This window comes from Ochlerotatus camptorhynchus, unplaced genomic scaffold, assembly GCF_037179485.1.
Source record: "Ochlerotatus camptorhynchus isolate MF236.1 unplaced genomic scaffold, CSIRO-AGI_Acam_v1.1 ptg000114l, whole genome shotgun sequence".
Lineage (NCBI taxonomy): Eukaryota > Metazoa > Arthropoda > Insecta > Diptera > Culicidae > Ochlerotatus > Ochlerotatus camptorhynchus.
In genome coordinates, this window is record NW_027040604.1 from 1,265,400 (window position 1) to 1,287,302 (window position 21,903).

The following is a 21,903-nucleotide window of genomic DNA, read 5'->3' on the forward strand; positions in this document are numbered from 1 at the left end:
TAAATATGGGATGATGTTTGTGGCGCTGTGGAGGGTGATTTGTCGAGCGTAATGAAATGGATGGCTGATGAATACTCCGATTTGGAATCAATTGAATGGGAATTTGCATCGGATGTTACAGGCGTGATTCAATCTTGATTTAAGATTTTGAGAGTTGAACTGTTGCGTTTAGAAACTTCAAGATTGTCAAACAAATTCTGTTGGCCTGAGTGCTAATGAGTGCCCCTTGATTTGACATGAGCGGTGGCGAAATATTTATAAAAATGCATCCAGGCAAGCCATGCTCTTGATGTTGAGCTAAGTAGACATTTTCAATTGTTTCGGTAATAAATCATTAAGAATCAATTAACGGGCTTAAGTGTGGATGTGATAAAACGGAAAACTCCATCGATACAATTATTCTTTGGTGCAACCGGTGTGTAAATATTTACCGTAATTTACCTGACAAAACTCAGGTTATCATGACGTTTGATTACTGCCACAATGACATGTTATTAATTCATTTTTTTATATGTAATAAAATTAAGATCGAGTCAAAATAAATTCTTTTAAGATACGTTTCGGCATATTTGCCATAACTTATCACAACTGGATGATTCTGAAACCTCATATCCTGACCTAATTTGGGAGATTCTGCAGATATCAAAGACATCTGTTTGTCCCTAATAGCATGCATTTGATTTAAATGTTTTAGAGTAACAAGGACACGTTTAAGGAAAAAAATATCAAGGGGTAAGTCACTCAGCACAGTGTGCTGCAAGTTGATTCGGCACAGCTTGGGCACATCCATCAGCACATCTTTGGCACATTCTCGTAGGCATTGGATTGTTTATTAAATAAAATCGGAGCACCGCTGGTCAGCTGTCATTGAAGTTGTTCACAACATTACGTGCTGTTTGACTGTGTATTTCAGAAACATACTCTAATTGAATATAATAGAGGAACTCAGACCAGCAATTCACTTCTCGGTTCACATTTAAATTCAAAATGTAGGCTTCCGAGGGCTGTCGATTGCTATCGATGCTGGTCACATGTCTTTCAGCTGCTACGCAAATGGAGTGTACCAGTAAGTAAAAGAGTAGTTTTATTTTCGGATATGTGTCATCCTATACGAGGTGGAATAAATGGTTTTAGATTTTGTAAGTTAACTAGGTTGATTAGGGAAGCATTAACAAATTTGTGTGATTGTGCCGTGAAAAGTAGTTCGGTATTGTTCAAGTGAGTTTTGTTTGGTAGATGACCAATCGTACGAGTGCTGGTGAATAGCTGCTGAAAAGTAGGGTCGTTACAAGTCGGAACTACTTTTCCCGGCACAATAACACGGAATTGTTTGCTTCCACTCAACCTAATTAACTTACAACGAATTCTCCCGGAAATCCAACTCGATTGGCAAAACTTTGCTTTTATCCTTCTTCTGGGCATAATCCATTCCGACGTCGAAAACCTCCGAGAGTTTCTTGACCGGAGTTATCACCTTCAGCAGTTCCTCTTCCAGATTGAGCAGCAAGGTGTAGTGCTTCTGAATCGTTTCTGTCGGATTGACCGGCAACGTTCGGACGACATTGGAGCAGTAGGACTTGTTTCGCGCATCCAGAGCACATATGATCGATCCCAAGTACAGATAGTTCTTGTCGCTGAACGCAATGAACTTCAAGCTGTAATTGCCACCCGATTGGATAATTGCCGGGTAGCACATGTTCAACTAGTTGGTATCCACACCGGAGACATACCTTTTGTCCGTCAGAGCCTGCTCGACACTCGATAGAAATAACTGGAATTGTGTTGTTTTGACGTGATTTCACCTCTGACTCGAAGTAGCTTGAATCTTGGCGCTGAACTTCGTGTTTGCAGTGATGGGTATTTTTGGAACGGACACAACTGAAAGCTGCCGAAAATCGATGTTTGGAATCCAAGATGGCGGCGTCCGGTTTTTAAAAAAGTGGGAAATACTGCCAAATACCCTTCAATATGTATATTTTCGGAATCGGGATGACGTCTAGAGACCGAAAATCGATGTCCAGCGCCATTTGGAAATCAAAGATGGCGGCTGCCGATTTAAGAAAAAGTGGGAAATACTACCAAATACCCTTCAATATGTATATTTTTGGAATCGGGATGACCTCTAGAGACCAAATATCGATATCCAGTGCCATCTTGAAATCTAAGATGGCGGCTTGCAATTTCAAAAAAAGTGGGAAATACTGCCAAATATACTTCAATATGTATATTTTCGGAATCGGGATGACGTCCAGAGACCGAAAATCGATGTCCAGCGCCATCTTGAAATCTAAGATGGCGGCTTCCAATTTCAGAAAAAGTGGGAAATACTGCTAAATACCCTTCAATACCCTTGAGACCGAAAACCGATGTCCGATGCCATTGTTTAATCCAACATGGTGGCTCTCAGATTCTGAAAAACTGTCATATACTCTACAATATGTATGGGTATTTACGGAACGTGTTCGAAGAAAATATATGTCTGACACTATTTTGTAATCCAATATGGCGGCTCTCAGATTCAGAAAAACTATCAAATTTGGGTATTTTCGGAACAAGTACTACGCGTACATCCCGAAAATCGAGGTCTGACGCCAGTTTTGAATCCAAGATGGTGGCAAGTGACTTCAGAAAAACTGTCAAATACCCTATAATATGGATATTTTCGGAACTGGGTCGACGTGTACATCCCGAAAATTGATGTCTGATGCCATTTTGGAATCCAAGATGGCGGCCGTTGTTTTCTGAAAAGCTGTCAAATTCTACGATATAGATATTTTCGGTACAGGACGCGTGTATGATGTCGAAAATCGATGTCCAATACCATTTTTGAAATCCAAGATGGTGGCTCTCAGTTTCGGAAAAAAAAACTGCCAAATACCCTACATCATGGGTATTTTCGGAACAAAACTACAATTTATGTAGCAGAGCCCATGATATTGCCTTCAGTGGAACGTTCTCCAGTCGTCGTCTCTTCTAGTTGTTTTGCTGTTGCAACGTTGGTTGTGGTTTTGACGTTGGATAACGTCTTTCGGCAACATACGGGGGTACAAAATTGAAAACAGTCATTTTGGATGCGTTACGAAAAATTAAAAGATTTTGAACGATAATAACTCAACCGTCTCTCGATAGATTTACGAGATAATGGCATCAATCGATTGGAAATATTTCTAGCAATTTGTTGAATGTTTCAAAACTATTGATTTCATTCTGTAAACTATTGAAAAATGGTTAAAAGTAAACCATTGTCTAAAGATGGTGAAAATCGAATTGATTTTTTTATATTCTTTACTTTCTCCAACCGAGACATCAGATGCGAGTATCTGACACCTCTGATATTTTCTGTTCTACTATATAAGCGTCCAACAAGGTCACCCGTTCCATCATTGTCAACAACATCAGCCCAACAAAACGGCCCTTTTCAGGGCCACCAAACTTTCGCAAAAGAGTTATTAAGGAATATTCCTAAAATATAATATACACAATTAAGTACAGCACATAACAGACGTTATCCAACGCTAACCCTGCGGTCGTATCTAGTATATAACCCTTCCAACTTTTTCCTATTCCGCTTTGATCCATTTCGTGGTCGATCTGGATTTCGCCCACAGTGCCTACAGTAGTAGCTGTTGCAAGGATTGTGCTACCGGTCGAGGGTGTGGAGGGGAAGGGTAGCCGGCGGGCCAGAGATGTTTTTTAGGCTTTGAGTCTGGAACGTATTGTCACGCATAAACGGTGGTGTTGGAACAAGTGGAGCTGCATTGTTCAATATAGCTGCAAAACTGATAGCTGCTGAACCAGTCTTTGCTGCTTGAGAGGTTGGACCTGGACCATTGGAAGCTTGTGCTCGCTTCAAACGACTGTCAAGGTTAACCTTTTGTCCAATTAGTTTTTTTTTTATTTTCCACACATGTACTGTCTGGATGCGACAAATTCATACAATGTCGACACGTTTGAGGCTGGTTCCGGTAGGTCACCAGTGATTGCTCGCCTTGGATGTTAATAAATGACTTGATGTGTCGTCGTAAGTTCATTTTGAGGACCCAAACTCCTGAAGGGATCCCTTTGCATGCAAAGCCATCACTCCAGGTTAGCTCCTTTGCACTCACTGCATCACCGTACTGCTTCAAGGCAGCAAGCATTTCGTCTTTCGTCACATTCTCAGACACGTCATGGATTTTAATTTCCACTCCCCCATCGTCCATCTGAAGTCGCACTTTGTATTTCTTCTTGTTCACCTCCAGCTGGGCTGTTTTCAGGTCAGGACATTTGACATGCACACAATTTTGTGCATGGTTCATCTGGAGTCGCAATATTTGGTCGAGTCGCAACCCGAGAGTATGATGCATAAACAAGTGCAGATCTTCGAACGACGGTCGCTTTGGGAAGTTCGAGAGTAGTACCTTGAAGGTATTTTCGCGAGGTCGCACAGATGCTATAGTCACGTGAAGTGCATACGAAATGCAGACAGCGGACGTGAAAATCTCTATAAGCACTTTTGTATACTCAGTTTTTACAAAATTTATCTAGACTAACATTTGAGAAGGGCCAAACTTTTTCTGTCGATTTTTTTTCAAAATATATTATGGCAAAATGACAACTCCTACAAAAATGTGTTGTATGGATGACTTTTAGGAAACTGTCCAAGTTTAAAAAAAAATACTGAAAAAAATCCATTTGAAACCTACACTGAAAAAAAAATCAATTTTTAAAATTTCAAGTCGATTAAAAAAATGGCTTTGGATGAAACTTTGCCTCATGATAGGTAATCATGTAAAGGCTGGTACGCAGCTGCCACCATCTTCAACGTTCCTTTCACTTCCTTTTTCAGGGTTTCGCTCTCCCCACTAATTGACTCACTAATCACATTCTGAATCGGCATTATGACCAGTAGCGGTCCCTTCATGGTCATCTTTTCAATCAGCTTCCGGAACGATGCCCTTCCCAACTTCGATCAAATTGTTCTGAAACACCAAGACCTGCCGTACCAGTTCCTCGGACAGTTCGATCGTCTTGAGTGGAGGTTCTCCGGTCTCGAAGACTTCCGGTAGCGACCCCAGTGTCATCCGGAAGAATTCTAGTAAGACACCCAGATTACTGTTGTACTTGGCAAAGGTCATCGACTTGATGACCTCGCTCATCCTAATGTTTTGACATTATGTTCGCTGTGAGGAAATTCACGGTTGAAGTTATGAAATCAAAAATCGGATAGTGTCACTAACAATGGTTATCATTTTGACACATGCACAGAGCAGGCGCGGATATAGTACAGTGTTTCCAGTAACTTTAAATCTAGATAGTGCTGGAATTAGGGCGTAACAGCTTTTGTAAACAATGACTTCTCACGATGATTTCTAGAAAGCCAATGCTCGCCCACTCAAATCAACGTCACCATCGGGTAGGGGAAGACTTCCCGTTGGTTATGTTGGTTTGCGTGGGCGTGCCTTGAGTTTTGAGAAATCATCGAGAGAAGTCATTGTTTACAAAAGCTGTTACGCCCTTATTCCAGCACTATCAAAAAATATCATGTGTCCGCCGTGTCCGTGTCAACTTTGATTTGTCTTATTATTGTTTTGTGATGCTGTTCGCGTTGTCATGAGGACATGGCCTCCTGTGAATAGTTTTGGTTCTACCTTGTTTTTTACCCTACCCGAGGTAATCCTGCTTGGATATCGGTTTGGAAAATTCCTCTCCGATCCTTTTAGTAATCTGCTTGGAAGTCGATTTGGAGGAATTTTGTTCTGCCGCCATGGGGCCTAAACGCAAAAGAATTGGGTAATCTTTTGATCCCCTTTGTGATGAAATTTATTCGAGCAATAACAGCAATAAAAGAATGATCCATCATCCAGGCAAAATTCCACTAAACTTCCCGGCTTAATGCCAAGACGGAAAAGGTTCCCCCTATTGTGATAACCACTACCGATTTTCATGCTCTTCGCACGGAACTTTTGAACTTCGTTAATTCAAGTTTTCATTTCAAATTGGCCATAGGGTGAATGCCATGTATTGGCTGAAACCTTTTGTTAAGATTCAAACTAGAGCTGGGACTCAGATTACCCGGATATTTTTATTTTTAAATTTTATTAAATTTTGGCTATTAACAGATCTGCCATTTCACATCAGGTCACATGGGCACCTAAAACCCAACTTTTTGACAAATATTTAGAGCAGTAAAAGAAACTGTTAAAAGGACAATAAATTTGAAATTTCACTACCCGGATATCCGGATAGTTACTATCCGCCTGATAACCATCGCAACGTTTTATCAACTTATTTTATTTCCATATTGGGCACTAGAAAGCATCATATTCTGTATACTCTATATCAATTGAATGATATTCTATTTACCTGAAAGAAATTTTATTGAAAAAAAACTGAAGTATCCGGATAGTTGAAGTCCCAGCTCTAATTCAAACGTCTTCGAAGACCACTGGAATGCACTTAAGAAGTACATAAATTATAATTTCGTCTCGTTGTGATGTTTATATTATCCGACCCTTAAGTTTTACAAGTAAAATGGAGTCAATGTTTGGTATGTTGGCACTCACTTTGCCATGAAATGCAAAATACTGGATAATATGAAGAATGGTAGCAAAGCTAACAGTCCGGACACAAGCTTTGCTACACATTTTGAACTGTGATGTATAGCTGTTATTTTTCAGGAATTGCTCAATTTTCTTTTCAGCAATAATCTAATACTACCTCGAACTTCATCAAAATCCCGGCCAGAGACATAAAGTCGCCATTAATCACCGATTATATATCGGAATTTTGATTAATTGCCAGAATGGAATCTAAACGTTTTTCCATTTAGTGCACCACAGACCATTAACATTCCGTAGGTGTTGACCAACGTTTTTCCAAGGCTCTGTTCCCATCTAGCGCCATTAGGTCGTCTTTCTCGCTTGGGAAGGCTAATCGTGGCCTTGAGAATCCACACTCATTTCGCTCCACTGCTCAGCGCTAACAACGTCACTCGTCTTCTCGAGCCCCATTCGTTTCCACACTTTGCGAGACTGTAATGTTCTCAGAGGAGAAATAATTCAAACTAATACAATGCGCGAATCGTTGTCGTGACTTTTGGCAATTTCGGTACGAACTACAATCTCCATCCAACCTTACCGTCGCCGTCGTCCGTCGTGCCATAACTTTCCCTTTTCGTGTTCCGTGTGCCCCGAAAAAATATGAAGAATTAATTAAATAAATCGCATTGGATTTATTTCTTCTTTGCTTGTTTGTGTCTTGCCCTCGACGCCCGGCAGTTCAAGAACCTACCCAAACCCTCAATCTGGAGAGGTAATAATGGAGCTCATTTCCACACTCTCGCACACCAATGGCGATGGCGTGAAAAATGGCTATTCTTGAGTCTACGAAACGAAAACAAAAAAACATCAGAATGACATTCCGTACTCCCCGCCCCCCTTCCCACACCCAGCACTTTCAGCTTTCTATTTTGGAGTAGGCTCTTGCTTAGTCCGAACATCGCAACATTCAAGCGGTGCTCAACGATCAATCACTTGGGTGGGAGTGTAGTTTTTGAAAGGGCTAATTTCTGCGGAAGTTAATCATTGTGAGGGTGATGATTACATTAAGTCCTGAATTTCGATCTAGATGGTGCTGGGAAATAACGGAAAAGTAAAGCGTGTCGAAACTCTCTGTGGAGCTGGGCCTTGACATACGCACTGGTGTGCGAGGCGAGTATATCTCCTGCGTGCCTGACGTTTTTCGAACATAAAAGTTAAAATTGCTTCCATGTCGTCAGTTCTCATCAACTTTTAAATAATATAAATAAATACGTTACGAAAAGACGTGCCCAAGCGACCATGCCAATGTGCTGCATCGATCGACAATAACAACCGATACGCCATAGAAGTGATGAGCTAGGAGCAGTCCGATGATGGCCAAGTAATGAGCCAAGAGAATCCAGCGTAGAAACAATCCAGGAATCTAACGTGGACATGACCAACGCGCACCAACGTGGAAAACCGATCGAAAGATATTATGTTAGGTATCCATTTTTCCATGCTCGGTAATGACGGCATGTTTGTATGAATAAATGTTTCCTTCACTGTACTTTTTGATACTAACTGGAGGGCGTATGCATGGTGCAATTTTTTTTTAATACAGAGGAGAATCTGCTCACAAACACCTGAGAAAGTAACTCAGGGTGTGGGGATGGGAGAATTGCACTCCCGACCCACTAAACACTACCTGTGCCCTTGGCCCTAGACCTCCCCGGAACCGCCCGAAGGCATTACTTCGTGGGAGGGGCCTGTACGCTATAACGCTCCTCTAGCCGTACTCTAACGCTCTGGTCGGGCAATCGATACCGCGCGCGCGTTGTTGCGCACCCCTCTAACGCTCCTTGTGTCATAGCACTTCACATCCTCCTTAATGATGAAGCCGATTGGCATCATCCCTGCTATGACACAGACGGCCTCCCTCGAGATGATGCGGTATGCACTGGCCACCCTCAAGCACATTAGCCTATTTGTACTCTCTAATTTCCGCCTGTGGTAGTCAGTATCCAGTACCGCAGCCCACGCAGGGCCTCCGTATCTGAGGATAGATACTACGACCCCGGCGAGGAGCCTGCGCTTACTGGCACTCACCGCCGAGCTATTTGACATCCTGCGGGATAATGCCTCCACAGCCGTAGACGCTCTCGTGCAGGCGTACTCGAGCATAACCCCCAGGAGTTTAAGAGAGCGAACAGACCTAATTGTGCTCTCGCCAACTGTCAACGTCGCATGCTGCACCGACATGCGATTGTTGACTACGACTTCTTGTGGTGGGAAAGCTCCAGTTTCCTGGATCTCATCCATTGCTCCACAAGCTTAACGGAGTGAGCCGCTGTCAGCTCTACCTCTTCGAGGGATTCCCCGTAGACTACCAGCGTGACATCGTCGGCAAAACCAACAATTTTCACGCCTACTGGGAATCTTATCCTCAACACTCCATCGTACATGACGTTCCATAACACCGGGCCCAGGATGGAGCCTTGTGGCACTCCTGCGGTGACTCTAACGCATTTTTCGCCATCTTCTGTGTCATACTTCAACACACAATTCTGGAAGTAGCTTTCCGAAATCTTGTTCAGCCCTCCGGGGACTCGGAGTTGGTGTAGCGAGCGGGCTATCGCCCTCAGCACGCGCTGTTGAATGCGTTCTTCACGTCTAGAGTTACCACCGCGCAGTAACGAATACCCCTTCTTTTCCGATGAACCACCTCTGCCGTCTGGATGACGTCGCGGATGGCTTCCACCGTCTGCCTTTTCGGAAACCGTACTGGCTGTAAGCCTGTTGAGGATGACCCTCTCAAGCAGTTATGTTATGTTATGTTAAATTGGTAACTACGCCGCTAGAGGCGCTTCACTTTTATGTTACTTATGACGGGCGCTATAATATATTGATCATATTTCCAACACAGAGTATTTCGTGATCCTGGCCATATAGAAAGTTACTGTCTTCAGCAAAGTTGTTCAGGTGACCAAGTCCTTTCGGATGATGGTCATATTAGTTCAGAACACGCTCACTACGCGGCACTAGTGTGCAAGTGAATTTCCTGTATAAGCTGTATCTCGAGAACCTGGCCATATAGAAGCTTACTGTCTTGAGCAAAGTTGTTCAGGTGACTAAGTCCTTTCGGATGATGGTCATATTAGTTCAGAACTCTCACACTACGCGGCGCTAGTGTGCACATGAACTTCCTTAATATGTTATGTCTCCAAAGCTTGTCCATATAAGATGTTGCTGTGCAATGTGAGAACAGGAACCGGAAAAGGGATGACGTGTAGAGGGCGGAAATCGATGTCAGATGCCATTTCGGAATCCAAGATGGCGGCCATCGGTTCAAGAAAAACTGTCAAATACCCTACAATATGGATATTTTTGGAAAGGGAACGACGTGTAGAGGCCGAAAATCGATGCCAGATGCCATTTTTAAATTCAAGATGGCGGCCATCGGTTTTAATAAAAACTGTCAAATATCCTTCAATGTGGGAATTTCCGAAAAGGGACGACGTGTAGAGGCCAGATATATATTCCAGACGCAATTTTGGAATCCAATATGGCGGCAACATGTTTTCCATATATAAGGCTTGCCAAGCATATTGCGTATAATTTATTGTGTATAGCGTTTCATTGAGCAAGATCGCAACGTAACGTGGCAAATTCCTCAAAACAATAAAACGCTTTGATTTGTTTTGTTTTTTCTATCTTTTTTTATTTTTTCTATACACAATAAATTATACGCAATATTCTTGGTAAGCCTTATTTATGGAAAACATTCTTGTTTTTTTTAACTTGTTCGTTTAATTGGAAGGCTCAATCGCGTTAGCTTTACGGAGCCGATAGTTCATTGTTCTTTGTTTGTAACAACATTCACTTAATTCTATGTCTAGTAGGCTTACTCGAGGTTAGAGAGGTACATTGGACCCATGGGACCACGTAATGGTCCTCTGAAAAATCCGGAATATCCGTAAAAGTGGTCAATTAATGAAACTGATCATAGAGCTCCACGTTTTTTCGAAACCACTCATAGGCGTCTTATCAGAATGAATTCGGTGTTGTGACCCGAATATGGACCCTAGGGATCACGTCACCGGATTAAAAAGATGACGATCGAAGCTTTGCCGATTGATGCTGAGCTAGCTGGCCATGGATCGTTTGTAGCAGTTAAGGTACCGTTGCGGCAGGAAGAATATCTCTCTAATCTAATATAATCTAATCTAATCTAACACCAACACAGCCAGTTCATGAAAGCATCATGGAAAATGATACATATACCTCCATAATTTGTCTTGTCCATTTTGTATATGTTACCATGTATATCAAAACGGTCAGGCCTACTGTGTAGCATTTAAGGGGCAAGATGATTCAGAAACATTGGGCCTGTTTAAGGCAAATATTTAAACACAATGCTTCAGAATCCAATAAATGGATGAAACGTGGACATCTCGTACCGTACGTTCCGTTATATTGTTATTTATAAATAATTGGTCATTGGGAGCATCTACACACTTAAATTTTTTCGCCGAGATTTCAACAGCCGAGCAGTTCTGCAAATTTATTTTGCTGAGATTTAGTAAAACAATTGCCGAGACTCAGCTAACAAATAACATTTTCCTGAGATATTAGCTAACAAACAGATATTTTGCAGAGATATCAGCAAAAGTTAATGCCGAGGTAATCGGCTGTTGGAGATTTTACCGAGCTAAATTAAGTGTGTAGTTTAAAAATGTTAAAGGATGTTCAATCTTACTTAATTGTCCAGACATGAGCTCTAATTCTTGTCCTATATGGCCTATGGTTATAACGCCATTACTCGCTTTCTGAAAAGATAGCTAGTTTTGTGGGCATCTTAAAGAGGAAGTTCACCGAACCGAAAATTAAATTTCTTTTTCGGTACGTTTTCATTTCCCTAAAAATACCGGGAAAAAAACATAAAAAAATCCAAGAAAATTAGTTCCATCCTCAGATTTCTGAGAAAGTTCACATGCAAAAACATGTTTTCCGTCTCATCATTAAAAAATTAGGCACACAGCAAAACAGAAAGGTTGCTGATTCGTGTTTTTTTTTGAGTCCAGCTTTATGACATGATGACTAGAAAATGTTTTTGCACATGAATCCTCCTTAAAAAATCATAAAAAAATTCTGTTATATCTCTCCAATACCTTTTCAAAAATTAAAACGTAATTATTTTTTCGGAGCCAAGAACTTCCCCTTAACTGGATATCTGTGTATATGTGTGAGTTTGTGTCTTCACGCCAGCTGACCAGAGTTCAACCGTGGAAATAAGGAAAATTTCAACTCTGCATTATCGATCGATTTTTATTAATACCAGCAGTGTCTAGAACCCAACACACAACTTGATGCCATATATAAATTGAAATTGTTCGCAAAATAATATAAAATTTGGAATGATCTCACTGATCTCTCAAAAATGACATAGTCCAAATCGCAGAGTTTTCGTTTAGTAAGTCGCAGAAATAGAAGAGCAGCAACGCCTTTAGCGATAGATGTGCCCCTGGCCGTCTTCGTCCTCCTTCTTTTTCAGCACGGAAACACAAATACATCGGAACTGATGCTGGTTTCCGAATTTTCAGCATTCAGCTATTCCGAAATATCAGAGTTAACCTAAATTGTAAAAGCACCACTACACTTCGCAACCCGTAAATTTTACTCTTGAACCGCGCACTAGAAAATACAAATCTCACGACGGAACCGAAAATAACGGAACACCCGAATCACAGCTCACACGACCGGAATTCCGTAAGAAATACTTATAGAAATAGCCTTCAATTTTTATACTCACGCACTTTCTAGAAAAATCTTATCAAGTGCCGAAAAAACGCCACGAAAAAACATAGACGAAAAATATGACAACTGACAAATTTTCGCGTCCGTTTAGAAGCAGGGCACTCTTCGATTCTCGTTGCGGCAGGAAGAAGAATATCTGTCTGCCGAAACTTTGCTATGGAGGATAGTGCAAGCAGAGGAGTTCGCAGACGAGGTGAATACACTCGTGAAGAATCGGGACTTCATCTTTGGCTCAAGAATTACCACTGGAAAAGTCGAGTTCGGTTTATCGCTTATCGCCATTTCAGGATGAAGGTGGGGTTGTGCGGATGGAAGGTCGGACCGAGGCGACTGATTATGTGGCGTTTGATGCGAGGTTCCCGATCATTCTGCCCAAGAATCACGGGGTGCAGCATTACCATCGACAGTATGGCCACGGTAGCAGGGAAACGGTAGTGAACGAAATTCGGCAGCGATGCTACATGCCTTGTCTACGCGTGTTGGGGGAGCAAGTGATGCGGGAGTGCATGTGGTGCAAGATTCGGAAGGCAAAGCCAACCGCTACCCGAACAGCGATTGTCTGCGAAGGTCGATCCATTTTCAAACGTGGGCATCGTTTATTTCGGACCGCTAGCAGTGGCCGTTGTGGTTGGGAGAAGGAAGGAGAAAAGATGGGTGGCACTGTTCACGTGACTAACTGTCAGACCGGTGCACTTGGAGGTGGCGTACAACCTGACGACGGAGTCATGCAAAATGGCGATTAGGAGGTTTGTGAAGCGGTGCGGCAGTCCGATTGAGATCTTCTCGGACAAAGGCACGAACTTTGTCGGTGCCAATCGAGACCTGCTGAAGGAGAACACGTTCACTGCTGCGAGGACTCGTTGGACGTTCAACCCACATTCGACGCCACATATGGGAGGCGCGTGGGAGAGAATGGTGCGCTCGGTGAAAGAGGCACTGCATGTATTCACGGATGGTCGAAAGCTGACGGATAAGATCCTGATATGTTCGAGGCGGAGAACCTGGTCAACTCATGTACGTATCATCCAACGTGAAGGAAGACAAGAAGCGCTGACACCGAATCACTTCCTGCATGGTCGATCTCGGCCGATTACCGTTGAGGATTCTGGTGGATTTGGCTGAAACGTTGCGGGGTAGCTACAGTCGAGCACAGCAGTTGGCTGATGGATTCTGGGATCGTTGGCAGCAGGAGTACCTACCGATCCTGAATAGACGGTCTAAGTGGTACTTGGACCATCGGAAAGTGTCGGTTGTGACTGACGGTGAAAAGCGGAACGCACCTGCGAGCGAGGCATGGTGACGCAAGTGTTTGTTGGAAGCGCTGGTAGAATCTGCTTCGCGTCGGTACAGACCAGCCGAGGTCAGAAGCTGCGACCAGTCCCCGTACTATTCCCGAATGAACCAGCGAAAGGATTTACTAGCAAGAAAGGGAACCAATTCAAGATATTGAAGATCAACAAATGAAAAGGGATTCATATTCAACCGAACGCGAATTAAAAGCTTCATGGAATAGGGAAAACTTTCCACAAGCCAATTATGGAGCTTTGAATTGTGAGAAAAGTGTTTCCGGAATTTCGGTCGCAAAACCTGATAACTCTTTTCTGTTGATCCACTATTTGACAGTTCAATTGGTTCCGAAAAATTCTCTCCGCCAGATTGTAAATAAAGCGACTGTCTGTAGGGTTTACGAGCGGGGGAATGTTGCCGTCGGTAAAAGCGAGCACTCAGTTGCGAATGGGTGATTACCGTGAACGCGCCCGTCCACTGACAGTTATCGACGGCAAATGAAGATGAACCAAATGAAAGGCACGCATACATGCGAATTATACTGATGCAAAATTTGAAATTTTCGCTCCACAGTGTTCAAACGGTTTCAAATCGAGTCCTGATTAGCCTCCGAAAGTTTAAACTCATTTGATAAGAAACTGAGTTGGCACAAACCATTTACAGTTTAAATGGAAATTACTATGGAAAAACAAAACTTTTTTTCATTGTCGTCTACTCTTTTTACATATTGTACTGTTAACAAATTCCATTGCTATTCTTATGGGAATTTTTATCAGATACAACTTAGCAGAAAATCATTTTTCAGCCAAACGTCAATTGTTTAAGGGGATCATAATCTTATGGAAAGATTAGGCAAATGTATTGTGGACAACACTGTATTCTGCAGTGTGACATACCCAACAAACAATTTTAGCTGCAGCTTAGCTTATACAGGCAAAAATTAGCTGCAAAAGGCATATTTTGGCTGTATAAGCAAATCTGCAGCTAAAATTGTTTGTTGGGTAGTAGCTATGATTTTTGTCCTCTATTCTACGCGCCACGGGACCACTTTTGCGGATGTTCCGGGTCTTCCGGAGGATCAGACTTGTGACTTTCCAGATGCTAAATTTTCCCAAGAGGTGGTCAGCTATCTTGTTAATAACTTTTCAGAAGACACCATGAATACAATAAGAGTTTGTCCCCAATTAGCTCTAATCCCATTTGGTACGTGTATTCGTTAATGCCGGTTCCTATTGTGTGGTCCCCATTAACCGTACTATAGGAATCGTGACTGTATACTTAAAATTATATGAGTTAAATCAAATTTCAAGCAAGCGGTTTAATTATTTTTTTAAGCACCATTTTTAGTAATAAATTTACTTTATTTGTTTCTTATTCCAATGCCTTTGATTCAAATCAACGACAAGTTCACCTTTAGGAAAAACAAAACTCTTGCCCTTTGAATGTTCTCCTGCCGTCGGTCGTCGTGAAAATGAAGTCCAGCTGAGTGGAACTAATTTACGAATGCTAATCCATTAACTCGGAGGAAATGGCTTTCACTCCTTTCCACTTACATCCTTTGGGGTGGTTTTCGCTTGATCAGTCGTCCTCGGCGTCGGTCGTCGGTGGGTTTCATATTAATAAACACTGGTCACGAAATGGGCCGCTCGGTGAGCGTTTTTGGATGCCTAAATCGTATTATTTGCGGTTGGATTATCGTGTGTTTCCATGAATTCGTTTCAGTACACCCGCAGTTGTGACCTGTGAGTGGTGATGATTGATGTTCTGGTACGTTGCCTTCGGATTTTTTTCACAGTCGATTGAAATTCTCCGGGCGAAAACAATAGAAGAGTCACGTAAGAGGTCAACAAAGTACTTCAAATAGAGCGGCTTAGAAATCTTAGGAGTTTGTTATATATAAGGCAAGGTTGATGCTGCCATCGAAGCAGGCGAAGAATGCTTTGATGCTCGTGGCCTGCTACAATTAGGATATGAATCATTTTCATTGAAAATAATTCTGCTTTCCCGAAGTAAATTAATCGCAAGGTTATCCATTTCGGAGAATCGACCAAAGAGGATTATTTTTTTGTAAAACCGCAATCAAATGAAATCCACATAGGCTCATTTGTTACATAATATCAATAGCCGTTTGTATTTGTTCCACACACGCAGGAAAAGCCCCATCCAAGGGGTGCAACAAAAAAAAAATGATTCGATTATTATTATCTCCTCCGATAAGCCGAAAATTTCATTAAATAACCGTTGTGCAGTTTTTGTTGCTGCCAAAAGGAAAGTCGGGAAAAAATAGCCCTCTCCCTTCGCCAATCAACGAGACCACTCATTGATTGGTGAAGTGCGTGGACCCGGGAGGGACGCGACAGTGCTGATGCGATAATCATTTTTTTTGTTCGGGATAATCCTTTTAAATGTGTGTTTTCATTGGTTGGTCAAGTGGTTAATGGATTTGCAGTTCTTTATTGAGTGTTATTTTCTTTCACGAAGATAGATTTTAAAATTTTAATTTTTAATTACGAAATGGAATTGAGAATTTGTTTATGCAACATTCACAACATTGTCTAGCAACTGCTTCATCGTTATGAAATATTTTCTCGTACCGAACAAATAAGTGTCGGGGAATAAGTAAGCTGGGTCACGTTTGGCGTAGATTTTTGGTTTTCGCTAATGGTTCTAGCTTTCACAGGAAAGCTGAAATCATCTTTTGACTTCCCGGCAGCCTCGCTTATGTGCAACCTGTATGATCCGAGCGTAAGCCATGTGTGCCCTCTTACAAAGGGAGACAAATGGTGTGGTAAATTAATTGGTCGTAATTAACATGATTTATAGTCAATTTGCCGCTAACGTTCCCGCTTGTGCTTAAGAAGAAGGTTAGTCAGTCTTGTAAATCATTTCCAAGGTTTGTGGTTAATTAACAACGAAAAAAGAGGTGTTGTGGTATCGTCAAGGGTTTTTCGGAAAATAATAATCAATTTGGAGAATCTTGTGTTTATGCCTCACCTTATCTGTTGTGCATTCCTCAAAATATTAATGTAATATTCATTTGAATGGTCTTTAGAAAAGCTGTAATTAAGAACAAATATACAGAATTAGATTTAAATCAGATGCAGCCATGAAGTCGTGGACAGTGGACCGAGACTGCCTAAAAATGTGTGTTTTATTACTTCAGGTTTGTAAACGAGATCTTAGAAGAGTGGTGAAAACGCTTGGTGGGTAGGGTAATGATCCCATTAATCACTCACTTTATCATAAAAATGAAGTCAAAATTGGTTTCATGGAATGATACGTCTATGATCAATGATAGCAAAGCCACCACCGGAGCCATCAATTCAATCATTTCGATAAATGAACTATTTAATTTGCGTTCTTTTTAACCTTATGGTCAGTTATTGCGGCGATATGTACGTTATGCTCTCGAAAAATTAAATAGCTCATCCTCATTATCTTCAAAAGATTGAGCATTCCAATTCAAAATATGTAATGATTTAAAATTCATTACTGAATTTCAAGTAATGACGAATTTGTTCGCAAATTTAACTCCAATTTGAATTGCATCCATACTTGAATTTTACGATGTACAAACGTTCCGTGCAAAAAGCATGGAAATCAGAAGTGGTTATCACAATAGAAGGGACCTTTCCCTTCTTGGCATTACGCCATTAAGATAGTTTAGTGGAATCCTTGAGCATATCAAAATGATTGTTCAACCGAATTTCATCAGAAGGGGGATCAAGAGATTGTTGCGAAATTTCCGGTACATAGGGGTAGAGCAAATTACCGAAAGCGATTCTCAAAGCTCAACACTAGAATGTTGCGAACGTTTGAGTAAGTAGCTTGATTGTTGTTCTTGTCGTTGTGGTTTTAGTTGCGTATACTTCGGGCCATTTGGTGTACGGGTCGACAACTACCAGGAAAAATACGCCATCCACAGGTCCTGCGTAGTCAATATGGATGCGTGACCACGGCTTATCAGGGATGGGCCACGATTCAAGCGTTGTTTTGACTGGTGCTTTTCCAGCAGTGCAGCAGGGAGTGCATTGCCGGACGAAATTCTCGATGTCGTTGTTGATTCCGGGCCAGTAAACGAAATTGCGTGCAATAGACTTCATTCATACCATGCCGAGATGTCCGCGATGAAACTGCTTCAGGATTTGACTTCTGAAGTTGCTCGGAACGACTACCCTGTCGTGGAACAGTATACAGCCATCGACGTTGGTGAAAGATTCCCGCCTGTTGAAGTAGACTCGAATCTCTGGATCTTCGACTGATCGTGCATCGTTTGGCCAACCCTCACGAATGAACTGCAGCACCGCTTGTAGTGGTTCATCTGCCTGTGTTGCACTTTTGATGTCTGCGAACGAAACTGGTACCTGCTCGATAGTGTTTTGAATAATGCTCACCATGTCTTTTTCTAGGGATATCGCTGCCACAACGTACTCCTCTTCTTGCTGCTTAGAACGGTCGATGAGTCTTGACAGCATATTGGCGCATCCGAGGTCGTTGGTAGACACGTGCCGAATGTCGAAGTCGCAGTTGAGAAGCATCAATGCCCATCGTTGAAGTCGATTTGCGGTGTGCAAAGGAATGCCCTTCTTCGATCCAAAGATTGATAACAGCGGTTTGTGATCCGTGAGCAGAGTGAATCTGCGCCCAAGGAGGTACTTGTGAAACTTCGTTACCGCATATATTAGTGCAAGTGCTTCTTTTTCCGGCTGCCCGTAACCTTTCTCCGCTGGAGTGAGGGATCTTGATGCGTACTGGATTGCCTTCAGATGTCCATTCAAAAATTCATGGAAGATCACTGCACCGATGCCCGTGCTGGAGGCGTCCGCTGCTACGATGATTGGTAACTTCGGGTCGTAATGCGTCAGCAACATATCGGACTGCAGGATTTGCTTGAATTGCTCAAAAGATCGTTGGCAATCGGAATTCCACTGCCACTTCGAATCCTTCTTGAGTAATTGGTCGAGAGGATGACGAAGTTTATGGATGTTGCGCACGAATCTGTCGTGGAAATTAACGGCTTCCAGGAACGATCGCACTTCGGGTGGGTGCCGGAATAGAGGCGATGGCTTGAAGGTTCTCTGGATCCGGACGGATGCCGTTTCGATCGACGATATGCCCCAAATATCTGATTTCGGTGTGGAAGAAATGGAACTTTTCCTGCTTGACATGGAACCCATTTTCCCCTAGACGTTGTAGTAGCTTGTCTAGTGACGCCTTGTGTTCTTCCCAGGTTCTTCCGAAGATAATAGCGTTGTCAAGAAACGACCGAACACCAGGAATGTCGGCTATCATGCTGTCAACCAGTCTTTGGAATGTTCCAGGCGCTGACTTCAACCCTGGAGCGAGCCGGTTGAATTGGAAGAGGCCTCGATGCGTATTTATGGTGAGGAACTTCTTCGATTCTTCATCTACTTCCACTTGCAGGTATGCATCGGAAAGGTCGATGATGCTGAATATGGTGCTTTCGTTGAGCTGTGCGAAGATCTCCTCCGGGGTAGGTAGAGGATAGTGGTTTGCTTCAAGCGCTTCATTGAGTCCCGTGGAGTAGTCCGCACAGATGCGAACTTTACCATTCGGCTTGCGTACTGCTACAATCGGAGCGGCCCACTCTGAGAAATCGAACGGCGTGATGATTCCCAGAGACTGAAGACGTGTTAATTCTGCATCCACCAGCGGAATCGTGTTGAACGGAACTGGTCGCTTCGAACAGAAAACTGGTTTGGCGTTAGGTTTGAGGAATAACTTTACCTTGGTTTTCTTGCAGTGGCCCAGTGAGTCGTCAAAAACCGCCGGATGCTCGGCTTACAGCTGTGCTCTAGCTTCGGCGAAACATGGTCTGGATACAGCAGAAACTTGATGGCAGAGAGTATTGAACGGAACCAACCACAGGTTGAACATGTCGATCCAATCAATACCCATTACGTTGAGATCTGGTGATGACATTACGAAACACTGACCACGCTTGACCATGTCATTGAGGACTGCTTCACAATGGAATTTTCCGATGAGAGCGAGTGGTCCACCAGATGCGTTGGAGGCTTCGATCGATGATGGAGTTAGCTCATGAGACCGTTGATGTTGATGGTCACATACTTGCGTTTCCGGTTGCTATTTGCGATGTGCTTCACGAAAATTCCCTTGGCTTGAGATCTGGGACCGGGCTTCTTCTGGAACTGCTTCTTCTCTCGAGGTTGAGTTGAAGAGTCGCTTGAAGACTTCTTGATGCAACTACAGTAGCCTTCTTTATGACCGATGCGGTTACATACCTTGCAGAGATGGACAGTCACGGACGTAGTGCATCTGACCACACTGCCAGCATGGAGTACGAGGAGTGGACATGCTTTCCGTTTTCAGTGGACGATGCTGGTTTCCGGGTTTCTTCTCCGAAATGCTATGGACCGAATTCTTCGAACTTGATGGATGTTCGATCATCGTAGTGTCCGACTTGATGTTGACGAGCCGCTGGAGCTCGTCGATCAGAGTTTGAATTGTCACCGGAGCATCAGCCGTTTCACCTTCAATCCGTGATAGAAGCCTTGCTAGAATGTCCGCGTAGCGTGGTGCTTTGAGACCACAGACGAAAATCAAGCACTTGAAGTGATCAATCTTCAAATTCTGGAACTCGAACTCTGCACATGCCCTGTTGACGTTTCCGCCATAGGTGATTATGTCGTCGGCCTCGGACTTGAGTAGCTGCATGCACTGGTAGCGTTTGTGGAATACGGAGGTCTGTCTGCCGAAGATCGTTGTGAGTGTCTTGACGGTATCGGCAAACGTGACGTCCTTTGGTAGTTTCGGAAGGATGTAGTTGACGTAGCGACTGTAAGAGGACGTTTCCAACTTCCGGAGCAGAAGCCTAACTTTTGCTGCGTCGTCCAGACTTCGTGCGTCGCTTTCAAACAAATCCGAGTAAAGGGCAAACCATTTTTCGAATGTGGTGCCGTTCTCCGGATCGAAGCAGAACTCGCTGCTGTTCGTCGACAGGGATTCCAAAACTTGCTCTGGGTTCGTTGCTTGTGGAACAGCCAACCGCTGGAGAAGCTGCAAAATCGCTGCTTGGAGTTCTTCGTTTGTCACCGCCATCCTTCCTGGGTTCGATTCTGGAATTTCTTGAACTTGTGAGCTTCCAGAAAAATCCTCGTCGCCAACTGAAGTGTTCTTCTCAAAGAATAAAGAAAGTTTGAGTGCTTCTAACTATACGTTTATTCAGGTTGACATCTACACTTCGAATGACTAATTTTTCCATCTCGGTCGCAGCTGTAGGTTGCTACGATTACTTGAATGGAACATCGTGATTACTTGGATGGAACACAAACTAAAGATGAAAAATGAAATCTATGTTAGTTTTAGATTAAACAATTAAACCAACAAGTTTAAAAATTGATAAAATTGTCCGTAAGTTCTCCAAAACTTTCAAAATTTTCCGGTTGTTGTCGGATGAAAATCAATGGTTTACCAGCAAACACTTGTCATTTATTTCAATTTACTGAGCAGAAAGCATTTCTGGTTTTCTATTTGTTTGACTGTGCTATACAAATTGTTGTATAACTGTTTCCGTAAAGGGTGAGGGGGCACTAAATCCCTCAAAAACTCTCACACAGCCCTTCGCATGAAATATCACTTTCCCAAAGTGTGTCTCCTCTATCAATTCTTACAACTTGCCTGCTACAAAAAAAAAAACGGAAGGACACAGTTGCTTCCTCACAACCCGGAAGCGGTGCCATTAAGCAAGATAATCGACACGAAATGGTCGATAAGAACTTGTAAGCTTCTTCTTCTGAACTTGTGCTCCGGCTACTGTATGTAAGTCTCTCTGGGCGGTGTCGGATTACGTTTCTTTTCGTTCTGTCACATGGCCCTCTCTCCACCTCCAGTGACCTCGGTGCGTACGGCGAAAATCAATGACAATGGTTCTGGGGCATCCGACGTCGACGACGGGTTGGGGTGGGGGTGGCGGTGGAGGGTGACGGAAAATTAATTGTCCAAACGTGAGAGGAAATAATGAATCCAGCTGCGGGCATCCTTCCGGCATCCAAGCATTGTTATGGTCGTTGTCGTCGTTCGAATGTTGTTGTTGTTGTTGTTGAAGTTGTAGGGCAGAGATTTTCCCCTTGCGATAATGCTAATTGATTGATTGATTCGACACTCTTAATCAGATTGATCTCCGAGCGGGCGGCGTGCGGTTGACGGCGTCCGGCGCCTGCTTTTCGATTCATTGCTTTCTAGGACGACGTTTATCGGTCAGGTCATCATTGACATTTTGAACCGAATAATGAGATTAGACCTCGGATTAAACGCC

The 21,903-nt window shown here is 42.9% G+C and overlaps 2 protein-coding genes across 2 annotated transcripts; both read right to left on the minus strand.

Annotated features, from left to right (window-relative positions):
- Positions 1 to 1,354: 1,354 nt before the first annotated feature.
- LOC135699692 (FACT complex subunit spt16-like) lies at positions 1,355 to 4,909 on the minus strand. Its single transcript, XM_065219983.1, has 3 exons — positions 4,858 to 4,909; positions 4,107 to 4,246; positions 1,355 to 1,702 (listed from the first exon to the last, which is right to left on the minus strand). Exons 1-3 carry the CDS (start codon positions 4,907 to 4,909, stop codon positions 1,355 to 1,357), a joined length of 540 nt encoding a protein of 179 aa, XP_065076055.1.
- A 13,705-nt stretch (positions 4,910 to 18,614) lies between these two features.
- LOC135699693 (uncharacterized protein K02A2.6-like) lies at positions 18,615 to 20,687 on the minus strand. The gene is made up of 2 exons (XM_065219985.1): positions 19,871 to 20,687; positions 18,615 to 19,318 (listed from the first exon to the last, which is right to left on the minus strand). Exons 1-2 carry the CDS (start codon positions 20,685 to 20,687, stop codon positions 18,615 to 18,617), a joined length of 1,521 nt encoding a protein of 506 aa, XP_065076057.1.
- Positions 20,688 to 21,903: the final 1,216 nt, after the last annotated feature.